Source organism: Schistocerca gregaria, chromosome X, assembly GCF_023897955.1.
Source record: "Schistocerca gregaria isolate iqSchGreg1 chromosome X, iqSchGreg1.2, whole genome shotgun sequence".
In the NCBI taxonomy this organism is placed as follows: Eukaryota; Metazoa; Arthropoda; class Insecta; order Orthoptera; family Acrididae; genus Schistocerca; species Schistocerca gregaria.
In genome coordinates this window covers 130,004,618-130,023,604 of record NC_064931.1, presented here as the reverse complement: position 1 = coordinate 130,023,604, position 18,987 = coordinate 130,004,618, and the positions used below count along the sequence as shown (strand labels likewise).

Below are 18,987 nucleotides of genomic sequence, written 5' to 3'. Positions count from 1 at the left end.
AGTATTCCTGCAAAAATGCCATCAACTTGTATACAACATGTCCCTAAAGGTGTATTTTCTCCACACCCACCTAGACATTTTCCCTACTTCTTGTGGAGCTGTCAGTAAGAATGCTTGAAAAGGTTCCATCACGAAATTCTTTAATAGAACAGGGATATCATTACCATTGGAATGAAGCCATGCTTGTAGATTATTAATGGTCTCTGATTAAAGATGTTCCAGAACTAACTAACAAGAGGAAAGCCGTAACACAACGAACTCATGAAGCCACTACATGATTTTTACACATCCAACCATCTGCCAGGGATTCTTCCATTGATTTAGAACTCCAGGTATGTAATGTTCATTAAAAAAATTCAACTGAACTCTCAATGTTGTTGACACATTTAATTAAAATTCATTGTTTTCACTTAATCTGCTGAAATAAATTATTCCCACTTATTGTGAATCACAGAAACTAGAGCTAATAAAATTTCATTTACGTTTTTAATTAGTAAGATTTGACTTATGAACTGAAGGAAATATTCAAAAATACTTATTTTCTTGGTCAGTGCTATCATCAGATTCCAATCAGAAAATCATTTGTACATTTCTTTTATATAAATTAACTGTGTACACAATAAATATTTTATCAGGTACCATTTTATGATCAACAGTTCATTGAGGACAATAGCATGTAAACAGAAAATGGAGCCCTAGATAACTGAAAATCAAATAATGCATTTCGAAGTCTGTGAAAGACTATATCCTAAATGATATTCACCATATAGCGGAGATGCTGAGTTGCGGATAGGCACAACAAAAATGCTCACACACACACACACACACACACACACACACACACACACACACACACACACACACACACACACACACACACACACACACAAAATCACACTTATGCAAATGCAACTCACACACACAACTGCAGTCTCAGTCAGCTCAAACCACAAACCATGATATTGTTACTTTTCATCCTGGATTTTCCATTGTTTGATATATCCTAAATGAGAAATTTGACTGCTAGCAAAGAAACTGAGTTTCTGTATAATATTATTTTGTCACTTTAAAATTTCAACCTATTGATTAAAAATATTTTCAGAACACAGTCAAGGTATCACTTCTGTTTATTGTTATAGATGAAATTACTATTTTTTCATTTAGAAAAACAGTATAGTAATGGAAAATGACTCCTACGCAATGCATTTAAAAGAATCACCAAGAGAAAAAATATTGCAATATGATCATTATATACTGAAGAATGGAAACTTCAGGTCGGAATATCAACAATATAAGGAAAACACAGATTGCTGCTTACCATAAACATGGCACATTAAGTTGAAGAGAGGCACAAAGAAAACCAAGCTAACTGCATTCTAGTTTGAGCTTCCAGAGATGATGGTCATTTGTGTCTGAGATGTGCTTGCTTGTGTGAATGAATATGTGTGTGTTTCCTTTTCTCATGAAGGTTGTGGCTGAAGTTGATGTGTAGTGCCTTTTTGTTGAGTCTGTCTGCAACTTAATATGTTATCTTCATGGTACGTAGCAATATATCTTTTCCATATATTGTTAGTCATTACATATTGCTATTCCAAAAATTAATATTCCTCATTATAAAAAAAAATTGACATCTTACTTTTGTCACACATGTTGACTTGTTTAACTGACAGAGAAAATCTAATATGATTAGTACTCATACTGAACTAAAATTCATTAAATAATTATGTGTACATAATTTTTTTACACATCTTATGCATTACCTCTGGAAGAAATGGTTGCGTATACTACTCGTGTGCTCTGGCCCTCTCCAACTTTTGTAAAAGCTGTAACCCAAAATTCATATTCTTCCTCTTTTCTCAAATCATGCAGTTCATAGTGTGTATGAGCTGGAGAAAGCCGTCGCTTTGAAGAGTCCTTTTCACGTCCTCCTTCAAGAATTCTTGAGTATAATGTATAGCTAACAAGATGTCCATTTGGATGCACAGGCTTCATCCAGCTTACCACAAGAGATGTTGGGGAACTTGACAATACCTTAATATTCGCAGGTGATCCTGGAACTGAAGAATAAATCAATTAATTAATAAAAATGGGTGTTTAAGTATCCCGTTTGTTGTAAAATTTCAGCAGTCCTGTTAAAGGGGTGAAATTACTATAAATGACAACATAAAAAGGCGTAGATTTTGTTAAACATTGAGGCTGAAGTAGAAGTTTTATAAAAGTGTATGAAGACAAATGATGAACACCAATTAACAATGCATTATGGAAACTACAATTGTTAGGATATAGCTACCAGAGTCTCTGTTTTACTAATGGAAAGAGAAAGCAGATGAGATAAGCAGTAGAAAATTGACAAAAACAGAAAAAGGTATTCAGAACTGCAGGCAAACACAGAAATAGTGAATGAAATATTTGGCCACAACATGTCAGCAGCTTAGCTTGTAAGGTTAACATTTCAAATTTTACATCATATGTACCATTTCACATCTATATGTATTCCATCTATTTTCCAGTGCAAAGGCCTTTATTATATTGTTTAGATTTGTCACCTGTAAAACTTCACTGTGCTTTGGCACAATACAAAATTGATCAATAATTTACTGATGTGGGATCAAACAAAATGACATGCTTCCACAAAGCAGTGCATAACATTAAATTATATACAGCAATAAGAACACAAATGCATCACATGTATATGCACACAGACTAACAACAACAATTTTTTTCAAAGAATTTTCCTATAGTCAGGGTTTACTCTTGAGCAAGCCTGTCCAGAACATCCTCAGTGAGCTTCTCTGTGTGATTCAATGATTAATTCCTGTAACTGAGCATGAAAATAAGATGAATATAGTTCACCATGATTTCTACACAACATTATTGGCTTGTGGGCTAGATCACCTATCTCTAGTGTGTAAACTATTTTGACTGGTCATTTAAGACTAATTCTGATGCTATGACATGGCATGCATTCATTTGCAATTATGCCTGTTCATTAATGAAACATTGGATGTCTGTGTTAAACATATGATAATACAAACTGTAATAAATCTAACCATAATTGAGATTTTTATTGGTGGTTTGCTTATCCATGTATGGTAACTCAAAATGTTTTCTGTGTTTATTTGTTCCTTTTCCAGTTAGTGAATATGTGGTGTGAATTGCTAAAGGAAATTCTTCTTTGTGGAACCTACACTTAATGCAACAATATATGTAGACATGCTGGAGATGTATGCTGTGTCAAAACTTCCTCAAGATGTGATCTTTCAGCAAGGTGGCACACTATGCCATTTTGTGAACATCTTGAGGGATTTCTTGAATCATAAATTTCCAGAGTGCATGATTTTGAGAGGTAGTCCATTGATTATATGGCTTACTAGAAGCCCAGACATAATGCCATTTGATTTTATTCTGTGGAAGCTTATCAAGAATCAAATGTACCAGACACCAGTTCGGGATGTACCTGAACTACACCACTGCATTCATGCTGCTATCACAAATGTTACACCTGCTAAGCAGCAAAACACTTATAGAGAAGTGAAATGCAGTTTAGATGTCTGTTGTGCAACTAATGGTGTGAACATTGAGGTGTAGCAGGTGTTTAAAAAAAATTTAAAAAAAATTGAGACAGCACACTTGTAGACACATACTGTCAAAAGATATCTCAATTATTTCTTAAGTTATTATATTTTGTATTATTACATTTTTAACCTTGTTACCTAGTAAAATAAACCTGAACAACAATTTCTCTTTTCAAATATTTCTGAAGGAGAAGTAAGAAACTTTACTTTTATTTTTTAAAGTATAAAGTAAGCAGCACACACAATGGGCTGGAATTTTCAGTAACCATATTGCTCACAACAGGCCATTGTATTGCAACAGCAGTGGGCTGGTCTGTTGATTAGTTCTATTATATGGATCTGGCCAAACATGCTGTGATGAGATAGGTCAGTTCATCACAGACAGGTTAATAAGTTGAACCAACTGCAATGTATGACTAATTTACATGTTAAATGCCACAAAATTCATTCACTGTATGGCTGAAATTAATTAACAAGGGTCTCTTACATTCTATACTAGTACAATGCATTAAAAAATAAATTAAAAGAAAAATACAATATCTTAAAACAGTGATAACTTGGATGACATTGCAGAGGTGCTACTAGTCTCTGTACTGAAGGCTTCCAGAGGCTCCCACATGGGGGACAAAAAATGTATAATAGAGGCAGTGTCTGTGACGAGCCACTGACAATGAGAAGGTTGCCCCAGTACTCCAGCATGCAATGCACTGTTGTGTACCAAGTCTTCAGTAAATGATGTGCCAGTAAGCTTACATGATATAACTTTCCTTCTTTACATTTTGTACTTTACTCTTGGATTATCAATTTGACCTATGACTATTTGGCTTCTATATTTCGTAGCCATTTGGATCTAAAGTCACTTTGTGAATATTTCAATAGAACCTACTACTTGTGTTTGGAGTCTGTTCCCTGCAGCTCCCAAACGAACTTGTGCTTTTAAAATCTGGTTTTTAAGAAGAATAATAGATAAGAAGAAGATTGTAATCTTTGTAGTTTTTGTTATAGTAGTTGCAATTACTGAAAAGCAAACTCTGTGTAATTTTGAAATTCTACATCTAGATCTACATCTACATCTACATTTATACTCCACAAGCCACCCAATGGTGTGTGGCGGAAAGCACTTTACGTGCCACTGTCATTACCTCCCTTTTCTGTTCCAGTCGCGTATGGTTCGCGGGAAGAACGACTGTCTGAAAGCCTCCTTGCGGGCTCGAATCTCTCTAATTTTACAATCGTGATCTCCTCGGGAAGTATAAGTAGGGGGAAGCAATATATTCGATACCTCATCCAGAAATGAACCCTCTCAAAACCTGGCGAGCAAGCTACACCGCAGCGCAGAGCGCCTATCTTGCAGAGTCTGCCACTTGAGTTTGCTAAACATCTCCGCAACGCTATCATGGTTACCAAATAACCCTGTGACAAAACGCACCGCTCTTCTTTGGATCTTCTCTATCTCCTCTGTCAACCCGATCTGGTACGGATCCCACACTGATGAGCAATACTCAAGTATAGGTCGAATGAGTGTTTTGTAAGCCACCTCCTTTGTTGATGGACTACATTTTCTAAGGACTCTCCCAATGAATCTCAACCTGGTACCCGCCTTACCCAACAATTAATTTTATATGATCATTCCACTTCAAATCGTTCCACACGCATACTCCCAGATATTTTACAGAAGTAACTGCTACCAGTGTTTGTTCCACTATCATATAATCATACAATAAAGGATCCTTCTTTCTATGTATTCGTAATACATTACATTTGTCTATGTTAAGGGTCAGTTGCCACTCCCTGCACCAAGTGCCTATCCGCTGCAGATCTTCCTGCATTTCACAAAAATTTTCTAATGCTGCAACTTCTCTGTATACTACAGCATCATCCGTGAAAAGCCGCATGGAACTTCCGACACTATCTACTAGGTCATTTATATATATTGTGAAAAGCAATGGTCCCATACCACTCCCCTGTGGCACGCCAGAGATTACTTTAACGTCTGTAGACGTCTATCCATTGAGAACAACATGCTGTGTTCTGTTTGCTAAAAACTCTTCAATCCAGCCACACAGCTGGTCTGATATTCCGTAGGCTCTTACTTTGTTTATCAGGCAACAGTGCGGAACTGTATTGAATGCCTTCTGGAAGTCAAGGAAAATGGCATCTACCTGGGAGTTTGTATCTAATATTTTCTGGGTCTCATGAACAAATAAAGCAAGTTGGGTCTCACACGATTGCTGTTTCCGGAATCCATGTTGATTCCTACAGAGTAGATTCTGGGTTTCCAAAAACGACATGATACTCGAGCAAAAAACATGTTCTAAAATTCTACAACAGATCGACATCAGAGATATAGGTCTATAGTTTTGCGAATCTGCTCGACGACCCTTCTTGAAGACTGGGACTACCTGTGCTCTTTCCCAATCATTTGGAACCTTCCGTTCCTCTAGAGACTTGCGGTACATGGCTGTTAGAACGGGGCAAGTTCTTTCGCGTACTCTGTGTAGAAATGAATTGGTATCCCATCAGGTCCAGTGGACTTTCCTCTGTTGAGTGATTCCAGTTGCTTTTCTATTCCTTGGACACTTATTTCGATGTCAGCCATTTTTTTCGTTCGTGCGAGGATTTAGAGAAGGAACTGGTCTTCCTCTGTGAAACAGCTTTGGAAAAAGGTGTTTAGAATTTCAGCTGTACGCATGTCATCCTCTGTTTCAATGCCATCATCATTCCGGAGTGTCTGGATATGCTGTTTCAAGCCACTTACTGATTTAACGTAAGACCCGAACTTCCTAGGTTTTTCTGTCAAGTCGGTACATAGAATTTTACTTTTGAATTCACTGAACGCTTCATGCATAGCCCTCCTTACGCTAACTTTGACATCATTTAGGTTCTGTTTGTCTGAGAGGTTTTGGCTGCGTTTAAACTTGCAGTGAAGCTCTCTTTGCTTTCGCAGTAGTTTCCTAACTTAACCACGGTGGGTTTTTCCCATCCCTCACAGTTTTACTCGGCACGTTCCCATCTAAAAATTCAACATTAAATTACTAGATTTAAACAAATGAAATTTCTGAAAGATTAATTACCTACAAGTAAAATGGCCTTTACATCTGACTTGCACACTAGACTCTATGATCCACATGAGCATACCAGCAGCTTTTACTTCACATGCAGTATTCATTTACATATACATACATACTCCGCAAGCCGCCATATGGTGTAAGGCAGAGGGTACCATGTGCTACTACCAGTCATTTCCTTTCCTATTCCACTTGCAAATGGAGTGAGGGAAAAAAATGGCTATCTATATGTCTCCATATGAACTCTAAATTTGTTTTCTCTTGTCTTTGTGGTCCTTACACAAAATATGCATTGCCACAGTGGAATCATTCTGCAGTTAGCTGCAAATGGCTGTTCTCCAAACACCCTCAAGAGTATTTCATGAAAAGAATATTGTCCTCTCCAGGGATTTCTAATTTGAGTTCACAAAGGATCTCCATAACACCCACTTGTTGATCAAACCTTCTGAATTACTTTCATTTATTTATTTATCATATGGCAATATAAACTGATGTGCATCTTATGTACATGAAATACATAATTTTACAAAATAAATAGAACTAAATGACTAAATCTACAAATTAATATCCAAACTTTCTTTCCAGGGTAAGCTTTTCTGCTGCATTCTGCACACATGTTATGACCTGTACGAATCTTGTTAATTGTTTTCCAAGCACATCATGGTAACTCCATGCCAACTGGTCTTGTGCCAGGTCTTATGAGGGTCTGATATTCATCATGGGCAATATTTTTCCATGTTTCTGAGCACTTCCTGCTCATGTTGAAATCCACTGCTTGTAGTGGTCCTACAATATGATATGTGACTGGCTGGATTTTAATTGCCTCACTTTAGGTGCAGGTATGTTAGAGTGGATTGGGAGCTGAGGAATTTTAGTTAATTTTTCATATTCCTTGAGAAGGGCATTATGTCTTTGAAGATCTGGTGGCACATATTGGCTTAGAGTTGGTAACCAGTGAAGAGGGGTAGATCTGATGCAACCTGTTATTGTCCTCATTGCTGAATTAGCTGAGTATCGGTTTTTCTCACATGTGAACTATCAAGCCACACTGGAGTACAGTATTTAACAGCAGAGTAGATGAGGCCTAAGGAAGAACACTGTTGTGTTGTAGCTCTGGCATACCATGAGGAACCACTCACCATCTATATGGTGTTATTGTAAGATCTCAACTTTTCTATGTGTTTCTTCCACAACAAGGTTCTGTCAAGAGTTACTCCTAGGTATTTTGGGAAGTCTTGGTGGTGGAGGACTTGATTATTAAAGATGACATGTAGCTTTGCATTGGCCTTTTTATTGTTAAGATGAAAGCAGCTATCTTCAGTCTTCACTGGATTTGGTGCTAATCTCCACTTTTTTAACTACTCATTCACTGTACATTCATCTACAGACAGTATCTCTTCACCAGCTACAAGACTTCTCTTTGGAGTGGCCAAAGCCAAATCATCTGCATGAATGAACTTCCTTGACTCTGTTTCAGTAGGATCAGGTATATATAAGCTGAACAGAACTGGTGCCAAACTGAACCCTGGAGGAAGACTGTTACTATGTTTCTTCTATCTGCTTAACTGGTTGCAGAAGACCACTAGGAAGTATCCCTCAGATAACATGAGGTTTATGATCCTAATTATGGTTTGGCATTGTATAACACTTGTGAGTTTGTAAAGGAATCCTTGTTTCTATACTGTATCATAGGCATACTGTATCAACAAAAACCACTGACATTTTAAGTCATTGGGTGTTTAAGCTAAAAACTTGATCTATACAGCTTGTTCAACAGGAGTAATTTCATGGATTTTTTGCCCGATTCTGTTAAGGATGAGTTTTTCTAAACACTTGTAGCAGCAGCTCAGGAGGGTGATTGGCCTTAGCTAACAGCTTTATTCACTGGGTTACCAGGCTTCAGTATAGCAATTATTTTTGTTCTTTTAAATGCTTTTGGAATGATCTCATGAAGAAATTCAAAAGTTGTTTCCACAACTGATGAGAAACTCTGGATGTATCCCATCAAATCCTGGAGCTTTGCCTTTATTCATTTCTTTGAGTGCAGCACTGATGTCAGCTAAGGTCAAGTCTCTGGAGTACTCTGATTTGTTGGATGATTTCTGCTTCAGGTTGCTGAATTCTTACTTGACCATTCTTGTATGTGGTTTATATGAGGGCAGTCTAGAGATGTAAGCTATTCTATTTGCTATCTGGTTTGGTATTACTTTAGGATCTTTGCTGTTAGGGAGTCAACTACCTCCCAATATTCTTAGGAGACTATGCATCTCTGCTTGAGATTATTTCATAGCAGTTTTGCAGTCACTGTTGGCTAAATAGGGCTGATATAGTCCTCAGCAGTAATTAATATAGTCCTCAACAGTAATTACAGTAAGTATTCTTTACGAAATTCTCTAGGCATGTACTTTTTTTCTGTTTACAGAACTGCTCCAAGGAATCTGTTATAATTTTCACTTACTAGGGCAATCCATATGGTCACTTTATCAAGTTATTTGGATAATTTAGTCCAATCAGCTCTCCTGAAGTTCCACATTGGTCTAGAGAGTGATTTAATTCCAGGTACACAAAATGTATTAACATTTGGACAACCATCATGTGTATAATGGAATGAAGACAATGAAAATTTGTGCCAGAGCGGGACTTGCTTACCACTAGCAGTCACCTTACCATTAGGCTATCTGAGCACAACTCACAGCCAGACCCAAATTTTCAGTGTCATCGACCATGTGTCTACAACCTGCACGCAAATATTCATTATGTATATTCCTGTACAGGGAAGACATTTTAATTGAAAGTCACTTGCCCCATATTAGTGGATAAATATGATATTGTAGTGCCTGTTGTAGTAACCAAAACAAACCGCGGGAACGCCTTGGGCTGCAGATCAGAGCCACCAGGCGGGGAAGCTGCCGGCAGTGGAGCACGCACCACCAGGTAAACACCAGGATGAGTCGGACGACAGACCAACGACAACCGACAACAACCGACAATGACCGACTATGACTGACACAACAAGGAAGAGATAAACAATGGAGGCTTGTAGAAACCACAACACCAAACACCAACAGTAAATCCACTCGGAACCAGAGCCAGGCAAATGTCAACAACGAACAACGACCACAGCGCAGTACCGCCGAAATAGAGATGAAATCCAGAGCGAGTACCAGACTGACTGGACTAGGGCAGAGCGGGTCCCTATATACAAGACTATTGGCTATGGTCTGCACGTGGTGTAGTGGTGGTGCCCTCGCTGCGCGTGAGCCACTACGCAGAAGAGCCACCGCGGATGCGGAGCCCTATATGGGCTGGCCACGTCCATTTGTTCTGGCGTGTGTTTGACTTCCGTGGTGGGAGGTAGTAGACCTGTGGTGTTCAGAAGTGTGATGCAAAGTTCAACTGGAAATGTATGCCTATCTCAAGAAACTTTGCATCATAATTTTGAACAACACAGGCACCACAATATCATAATTACAGGTATTTGAGTTCCTAAGTCAAGAATTACTTGCCAGTGTTGGTTATATGAGAAGCCTGCAGTGACCATTCTTACTGCACTGAGAGGTATAGCATTGAAATCCTTCTTCCGAGCTGCAGATTTAAATGTTCCTTTGTCATTTGAGTCAAAAATTATGCTAAGTTTGTTATATTCAGCCCAATTTACAAGGTTTTCACCAATTTCATCATTATCACTGTAGTTGGTGGTGGTGGTGGTTAGTGTTTAACGTCCCATCGACAACGAGGTCATTAGAGACGGAGCACAAGCTCAGGTTAGGGAAGGATTGGGAAGGAAATCGGCCGTGCCCTTTCAAAGAAACCATCCCGGCATTTGCCTGAAACGATTTAGGGAAATCACAGAAAACCTATATCAGGATGGCTGGAGACGGGATTGAACCATCGTCCTCCCAAATGCGAGTCCAGTGTGCTAACCACTGCGCCACCTCGCTTGGTTATCACTGTAGTTCCTGTAATTGTGATGACTACTGAAATTACCAATATATATACTTGGATGTGAGGAAATGAGAAGAAACCAAGATGGCCAGTTATCTTCTGGAGGCTTGTAGACATTTATTGCAGTAACATCCTCTATTTTGATTGAGATAGTCTCAATATTTTGCATGACGCAGATATTGGATGCCTATTTTCAAATTTACGGCATGTATAAGCAGCACAGCCATAGATCTGCTCATGCATAACTCCTAGGACTTTATAACCAGCTACACATCCCCTTGAATAATGGCTCTCTTCAGTATATATGTCTGTCTCTTGAATCACAGACAAATCCACATTGTTTTCAAGCAGTATACAAGAGTGCTGTTGAGATTTGATCGGCTAAGACCATCAACATTAAGCTTAAAAATTTGAATATTATGACCCAGATGTATCATCCTGAGAAGAACTATTGTGTTATATTCATATTGGCTCTCCAGGCGGAACATATCCTCATCTATACACACATCTTGAGGTGAGTAGGCCATCACACCATCTTGCTGGAACTGAAATCAAACATGGTGCAGCAGCTCTTTTATACACCAACCATGGGTCCACAGTGCATGTGCAAACATAACTGCGCTCTAGCAAAAGATACAACAGCACACCATTGGTGTGTGGTGGAAACGATCATTGATATTAGTTTTTGAAGATCGAAACAATGGCTGTCGTTTCTTAATGTCAACTCTAAATTAAAGGATACCCTTATCTCTATTTATAATATTGCCAGATAGCTGGATTTCAATTACTTCTTTTACTACACAGTCCCAATACCGCGACGCAGGGGCAACCACTCGTGTCTCATCATACAATATTTTATGGCCTTCAGTAAGACAATGTTCCACACTGCAGATTTTCCTGGCTGAAGTAAATGCATGTGGTGATGATGCTCCATACAAGTATCCCAGCCGTATGAATTGTTTGTCCAATGTAGACTTTCTTGCAATGGCAGGGAATGTTGTAGACCCTGGGCTTTCTAAAACCCAAATCATCCTTCACTGAGCCCAGCAGAGCTCTGGTCTTATCTGGCGGACAGAATACTTTTAAGATGAAATTTCTTTAGATTTCTTCCTAATTTTGAAGATATGCTCCCCGCAAAAGAAAGGAATGCCACCGATTTGCTATGTGTACAAATTATGCCCCAGGGGAACCTTGGTGCTTAAAGCTGCCACTTGCATTGCTTGGGCCTTAAGATTGCCCTGAGTGCTGTATCAACTGAGCCTTTCAACCATTTCACTAAATTTGATACAAAGTTATGAATTGCCAGTACTTTTACCTGATCTTAAAACATCCTGTGTATTCTTCAGAAGCAACTATGTTAAAATTTTATGAGAGTGGATGGCACAGTTTTAGAAAGTTGGAAGGTCATTGTAGGAAATTAGCAGATGTACATGATCTAATTTAATTTCTACAAAAATTTTACCTAGTACATAAAATTTATGTGTTTTATGGAACATATTTTAATGAGTTACCAATCAGTCAGCATTAATAAAAGGATTCAGCTGCCAGAGAAATCTTGGCTAAATCAGAAATGCTGCAGCAAGAAAGATATCAATATCATTAATTCCAATGATAATACAACTGAAACATGGCTTCTGCCCACTGAAGGCACTTCTATACCAACTGTGATATCCAAATAAACACTATCAGTTGCCAAAAAACCTCTCTTCTTGCCAATGTAAGCTACTGCTAATCTAAATAATTCCTTATCACTGAGTAAGAATCAAGGAAACAAATGAGCTCAAAGAAGCTCACTTGAAATATCAGAAGACCAGCAGTAAATGACAAAAACAAAAGCTAAAATCATAGAGCAATGTACACAAAATGTAAAAATTCTATTATAAATTATTCTGTATGCAGATAAACTACTTTAAAAATATAAAATAGGTGATAAAATTAGAGGGAAAAAATTAGAAAACATTTTTGTATGTTAAAGTTATATTTGTGCAAATTAGATAAGAACCACTGGCACAGATTACAAAAAAGCAAGAGAATGAGCCAAGTTGTAGCCTTGCACAAACAGCTCAGAATTCTCATGGTAATGCGATTCGGAAAAAATACAAGAAAAATTAATTGGGATGTTTGCACTCATATAAAATTGTGTCACTAAGGCTGTAACTGTATTTGTATCTGTTGTTTAGTACATGAGTGTGGTTAATTAACACTATTCTAATTTTTTAAAATTATTCTTTCCTACAATCCTCACAAATGTAGCTGCATTGTGAGTGCAGTGTTCGCCACATAATGAAAAACTTGAGAAACTAATTACAGGAAACACCTTTTGTATGAAGAAGTTTCATACATTTAAGCATGAAGAAGACCCATGATGTACATTATGGAAAAACTCTTAAATCAGAAATAAATGGGAGAATAAAAGTGGATAAATTTATTTTTTTCATATCATGAAAGCTCTATTCATTCTGTGATTGATAGTAACTTGAGTCAAAATTAGTTACTTAGCCAATTATCATGCTTCTATGTATTTTTCCTATAATTATGAAAGACTCTTATCTTACCATCTTCTTCAGTACGGCAATAGATGGAACTGCTCTTCACACCATCACCTGCACGAGTGTAAGCCCATATTTGCAAGCTGTAATTGGCAAATTTTTGTAAGCCATGAAGTTCTGTTGCAAGTTCATTTGTTACCACAGTTTCTGCTTCAATCTGACCTGCATCAAAGTGGGAAAAATGTAATTTACCCCAAATATAGGCAGAATAAAACATTATCATTACAAGACACCCAGAAAAAAATTATTCCTGAAAACTGAGAAAAAGTATCTAATTACTTTATTTCTTAGTAAAATTATTACTACTGATGTATTTTTCAAGCAAAGATGTAAAGAGGTTTAACTCCAATTTCAACAATTTCAACTTAAGACCACATTTTCAATATCCACACACAGAATCATTTGTAGAAGAAGGGTAGCAGTTCTCCATCAGTTCACGACCAATTCAGATGATGTGAAATGGATAAGCACCCTTTTCATGCTACCTAAATTAGCCAAAGGCTGGAACAGAACTACTACCCTTCTTCCGCAAATGAAGCAGTGTGTAGGTATTACAAATATGGTCTTATGTCAGAACTGTGGAAATGGGACTTACACCCCTTCACATCTCAGGTACAAATTTATATTTATTTATTTATCACCCATTTTATCACATTCATGATATAATACTAAACAGTATAAAATACGAGGCAGCATAAAATTTTACATACAGGGCGGAGAAAAATTGTGTCACGAAATTTTAGCCCTGGACAGCTGATGCCAGTAGGAACCAAAATTACTAATGTTGTGTAAGTCGATATTGCACAATTTTTAAACTACAGAAACTTGGTGCCACTTGCTCCAATTGGCCATGGTGTTGCCCTGTTGCTGTTCATCAGTTGATGGGCAGTGTAATGGTTATCGCTTCTTCAAACGAATACTATGCTGCCATGCTTACTGTATGACTAAATCACAGGTGATGGGAGTGTGTTCCGAAGCGAAGCCTACGTGTGAGTGCCTCTGATGTGAGGTGGAGACAAACGGCAAGACCTATTCGACATGTGTGTGTATCACATTGGGGCAGTGACAGGGTGAGGGACGTTTGTATGTGTGAACTGACAACCATAGCGCTGCCCTTCAACCGGTGAATGGCAATGGAACAATTTCATGGCCAATCAGAGCACGTAGTTTGAAAATGGTGTGTTGCAAACCTACACAACATTAGTAATTTTGGTTCCTACTGGCATCAGCTATCCAGGGTTAAAATTTTGTGACACAATTTTTCTCCACCCTGTATAAGTATATATATAATATAGGCACATAAAAGTAGTAATATTACATCTACACTGGTATCTTTCTTTTCACCACATCTTGATTGACAGTAATAAAATAAATAATATTCTACTTAATCAGGTATAAGAAACTAGAAATTAATGTACATACATGTAGACACAGAGCTGAAAAATTATTGGTACATCTCGACTGACTGTACTAGAGTAAGCAGTATTTCAGTTACAATATTATGAAAAGGATAATTGCTACTCACCATATAGCAGAGATGCTGAATCACAGATAGCTACAACAAAAAGACTGTTGGAAAGTGAGCTGTTGGCCAGAAAGGCCTTTGTCAAAACAGGCAAAACACACACACACACACACACACACACACACACACACACACACACACACCATGCATTGTGTGTGTGTGTGTGTGTGTGTGTGTGTGTGTGTGTGTGTGTTAGTTAGTTTTGACAAAGGCCTTTTTGACTGAAAGCACACTTTCCAACAGTCTTTTTGTTGTGCCTATCTGTGCCTCTGCTATATAGTAAGTAGCAACTACACTTTTCATAATATTGTTACATTCCATCCTGGATTTTCCATTGTTTCAGTATTCTAGTTAAATATGTGTAAGAAAATAATATTTCATGCATATATGGACACAAAAGACACATAACTATACACATTAATTAACACAGAAAAAAAGTTCTTTTCACCAATGACAGCAACATCATAATCACTGATAATACATCAAAACTCTTATTAGAGAAAGCAAATGAAACCCTCAGTTGCGTTTACAATTGGGCAGTATGCAAAAAAATTATTTTGAACATAAAGAAAATGAACAGTATGCACTTTAGTGTAAGGAAAGGAAGCAGCATGAATGGTAAATTTATAGATAGTGTAGCAATCACAAAGCTGCCTACATATGCCGAATTCCCAGCTGTGGCATTTGTTTCTGGAGACTGAATGCACAAAATATGGACACAGTTTTAGTGCCATAAAAATGACTACTGCAAGTAGTACTCAGGCTCCTTGTAAAGAGCTATTTAAAAAACTGGCCATCCTTACTTCACCAAGTAAGTACATATACCAATTTATGGAGCATAACAGGGAAAATATTACTAAATACTTCACTAACAGTTCTATGCACAATTATGGAACAGAGCCAATTTGGAGTTACATTTACCCATGAAAAACAAACAAAAACTCCATACAGATTTTATATCAGGGGATAAAATTGTATAATAAATTGCCAAAGTAAGTGAAAAAGATTAATGAAACACTTTTGTTTAGAAAAACAGTTAAAACATTCTTTATAAGCTATGTACATTACACAATTAAACATTACGTAGAGAATTTAGATTAGTGGACAGCAATAAATGGGGATAACTACAGCAGCTTCACACATTTCAGTACATGATTACAGTTTACTGCTTTCACATGAATCATGCATCAAGATCTATAATGCATGATAGTAATGTTCATTGGCTTAGTTTTTCAGGTGGACAGTAGCCTATAGTTGAATATGGAACCCAGGATTGAGGCAAGGGGCACAGCTGCATCTTTCGTCAACAGATCACCAGTTTTGTTCTATAAAGACCATCTTTAGATCTGCAGAAAAATATGAAAAAACATAAATACACTAGCAGATTGTCTACAGCTTAAAACAATAAAATAGACTGTAATGAAAAGTACTACTAACATACATGTAAATTTGTGCACTTTAAGTATGAAGAGGCATACATGTTTTATAAAAACAATGTCCTAATGTACTGCAGCCATACCGCCATCATCAAACGTTTAATGCAAAATCAAAATCAGCATCAGCATCATCAAATGTACCAGTATATAAATAACAGCATATGCATGAGTCATGTTGTCAGCAGCACTACTGTTCAAAACAAACTGCCATACAGTAGCCACAAGACATTTGTGTTGTAAGTGCTAACAGAGGGTACTGATTACATGCAGCAGTACATTTTCTCTCATTGTGGCTTCTTTAACTATTTGCTTTATAGTTTTTATATTATTCCATGCACTATGAAAGCTCTTTATTTCTTATGTCATTTTCTAGAATATTGGCACTCGAGCTTATGTTAATTACTGTTCTCTGAACTCTTCCTGTTTTTAATAATCTAACTTCTGTCATGTTCTATTTCATCACTTTTTATTACTGTAATGCCTCTAACGCCTTATAAGCCCATTACAGACTGTGCTGATTGAATTCCCCCTTTATTTTACACTGTTCAATTAATCACTGAAGACTGCCTACAGTAGTGACATCTGGTGAACTTCCAACACAAACATCTTGTGGCTACTGTACGGTAGTTTGTTTTGTTTTGAACAGTAGTGCTGTTGACAACATGACTTGTCCATATGCTGTTATTTATATACCGGCACATTTGATGATGCTGGTGCTGATTTTTCATTTGATGCCACTATGGCTGCTGTACATTAGGACATTGTTTTTATAAAACGGGTATGCCTCTTCATACTTAAAGTGCACAAATGTACATGTATGTCAGTAGTACTTTTCATTATAGTCTATTTTATTGTTTTAAGCTGTTGACAATCTGCTAGTGTATTTATGTTTTTCCCTTATCTTGCAACAGATCTGAAGATCGTCATTATGGACTGAAACTGGTAATCTGTTAACAAAAAGTTTGTGACCATAGATGTAAAGTAAAGGAAATTTATTCTACATACGGGTCACTGTTTTATTCGTGACAATGTCACAGCTTGTGAAACTTGCATAAACGAACATGTGTTTTGTAATAATGATGACCAGATCAGTAGCACCAAAAGGTTAATGATGCAGCTATGGAAACAAGCAAGGCCATTTTTGTGGGTAATAGTGATGATGTGAAGGTCGGCAATAATTAATACTGAGAGATGTGAAGTATCAGAGCTCCCTGCAATGTTAATGGTTTAGAGGCATAAGAGAAAACACAAAGTGGTATTGCAGATTTTGTGGAGTCCAATACAGGTGAGGAATTATCAATTGTTGTTGTTGGTGACATATGTGAGAGGAGTGACATGCAGACTCATTTGTTTATGGAAGATGAAAGCCACCTTGTACTGGACAATGAATTGTGTAATGACTGGGTGGGGAAGGTTGAATGCTAATAAAGTGTGAAAGACTGAAATGATAGAGGAAAATTTTATAGGTACGTTAATGCTAAAGAGTGGGAGAAAGTGGAGAAATTTAGGTCTCCCAGGGGTATATTAAAGATAAACGTACCTAAGGAATATAATGATGCATTTATGGAAATTTTTGAGCATCACAAAGATGTAGAACCTTAATGTTACATGAATTTTAACACTATGCAGAGTAAATGTTTAAAGGATGTGGAGAATGATTTGCTGGATGAAAGAGAATGAAAAAGTATAGATAAAATGAAACCAGTTATTGATGTGAATGTAGATGATGAATGTGTGGAAGCCTTCATTGATAGTGGGTTGAGTGACAGTAGCTACAACTATCTTAAGAGATTGCATGATAAAAAAACTGGAGGAGTTTCCTGTAACAAGTGTAAAATTTAACAATGATATAGGTCAGTTCAGTAAGCCAATCAAAAGAGAGGTTGTGCTTGAATTTCTTATAAATGGGAAATTATTTGTTGAGAATTTTATAGTGATCACAGGTATGACAATAAATGTAGTGCTTGGTATGTAGTTCCTGACCAAAGAACGTGTGACTGTAAAATGACTGGAAAAATTAATAGAGTTCAACAATGGGTTGAACAGGAATTTATGTGCAGTTTAAGGGTATATTGTCTGGAAAAAAGTAATGTCTATTCTCTGAGCAATAAAGGAGGCATATTATGCATAAGACATAGAATGAGCAAATTTAGAGATAAAATTAACATTAGAGTATGAAGTTGAGTATATAGTGCTTTTTGTTTTGTTTCAGGTGAGATATTGTGTTTATTATGTACATTTGTATTTTCTGTCATGTGTAGGGATAATATATCAATGATGGTAATTGTTTTAGTTTTTAGGTACTTTACTGTAGCTGCACCAAAGAGTGTACATGTGTGTGGTAAGTGATGTACAGTTGGGGACAAATCGAGCGAGACCCCTCTCCTTTTCGTTATGCTGATCCGCACAGCTTTGAAGTCTGCTACACAGCATAACAGGCAAGGCGATGAAGTGCTACCAACATACTATGCACAGGCGTGAAATTGAAAAACTATCCGAACTTTGTCAGACTGTTTTCAATCATGTGTAAGACTATATTAACGCTGATTAGTGTGTTAAACACAACACGGAAAGAAGAAACGCTAATTAGTATGAACTGTACTAATAAAATGAATTCCAGCTTATCGAGATAACATAACTGTTTTAGTAAGACAAAGTACCCCACATTGTTACGAATTAGCAAAATATTACGTGCATTCGGCCACGAAATGGTCTGTGTCATTGTTCAAACCAGTCACACTGGATTACCATTGCTGAACTACCATGAAAGTGTGCAAATTTAGCAAAGCATGAAGATTCATAACGAAATTCTGTTAATGGTGAAAAGGGTTTCAGCGGGTGCAGTGGCCGATACGGCAATGAGTAGTGATGTATGTCTTGGGCAAATGC

At 37.2% G+C, this 18,987-nt stretch overlaps 1 protein-coding gene across 1 annotated transcript in view; it reads right to left on the bottom strand.

The window, feature by feature from the left end:
- Window positions 1-18,987, bottom strand: part of LOC126297767 (Down syndrome cell adhesion molecule-like protein Dscam2) — a 1,507,668-nt gene that overhangs the window by 89,903 nt on the left and 1,398,778 nt on the right. The window contains exons 20-21 of the mRNA XM_049988942.1: window positions 13,144-13,299; window positions 1,761-2,057 (exon numbers count right to left, since the gene is read on the bottom strand). Coding sequence (XP_049844899.1) covers window positions 1,761-2,057; window positions 13,144-13,299 — 453 coding nt within the window. The remainder of the gene's footprint in view (window positions 1-1,760; window positions 2,058-13,143; window positions 13,300-18,987) is intronic.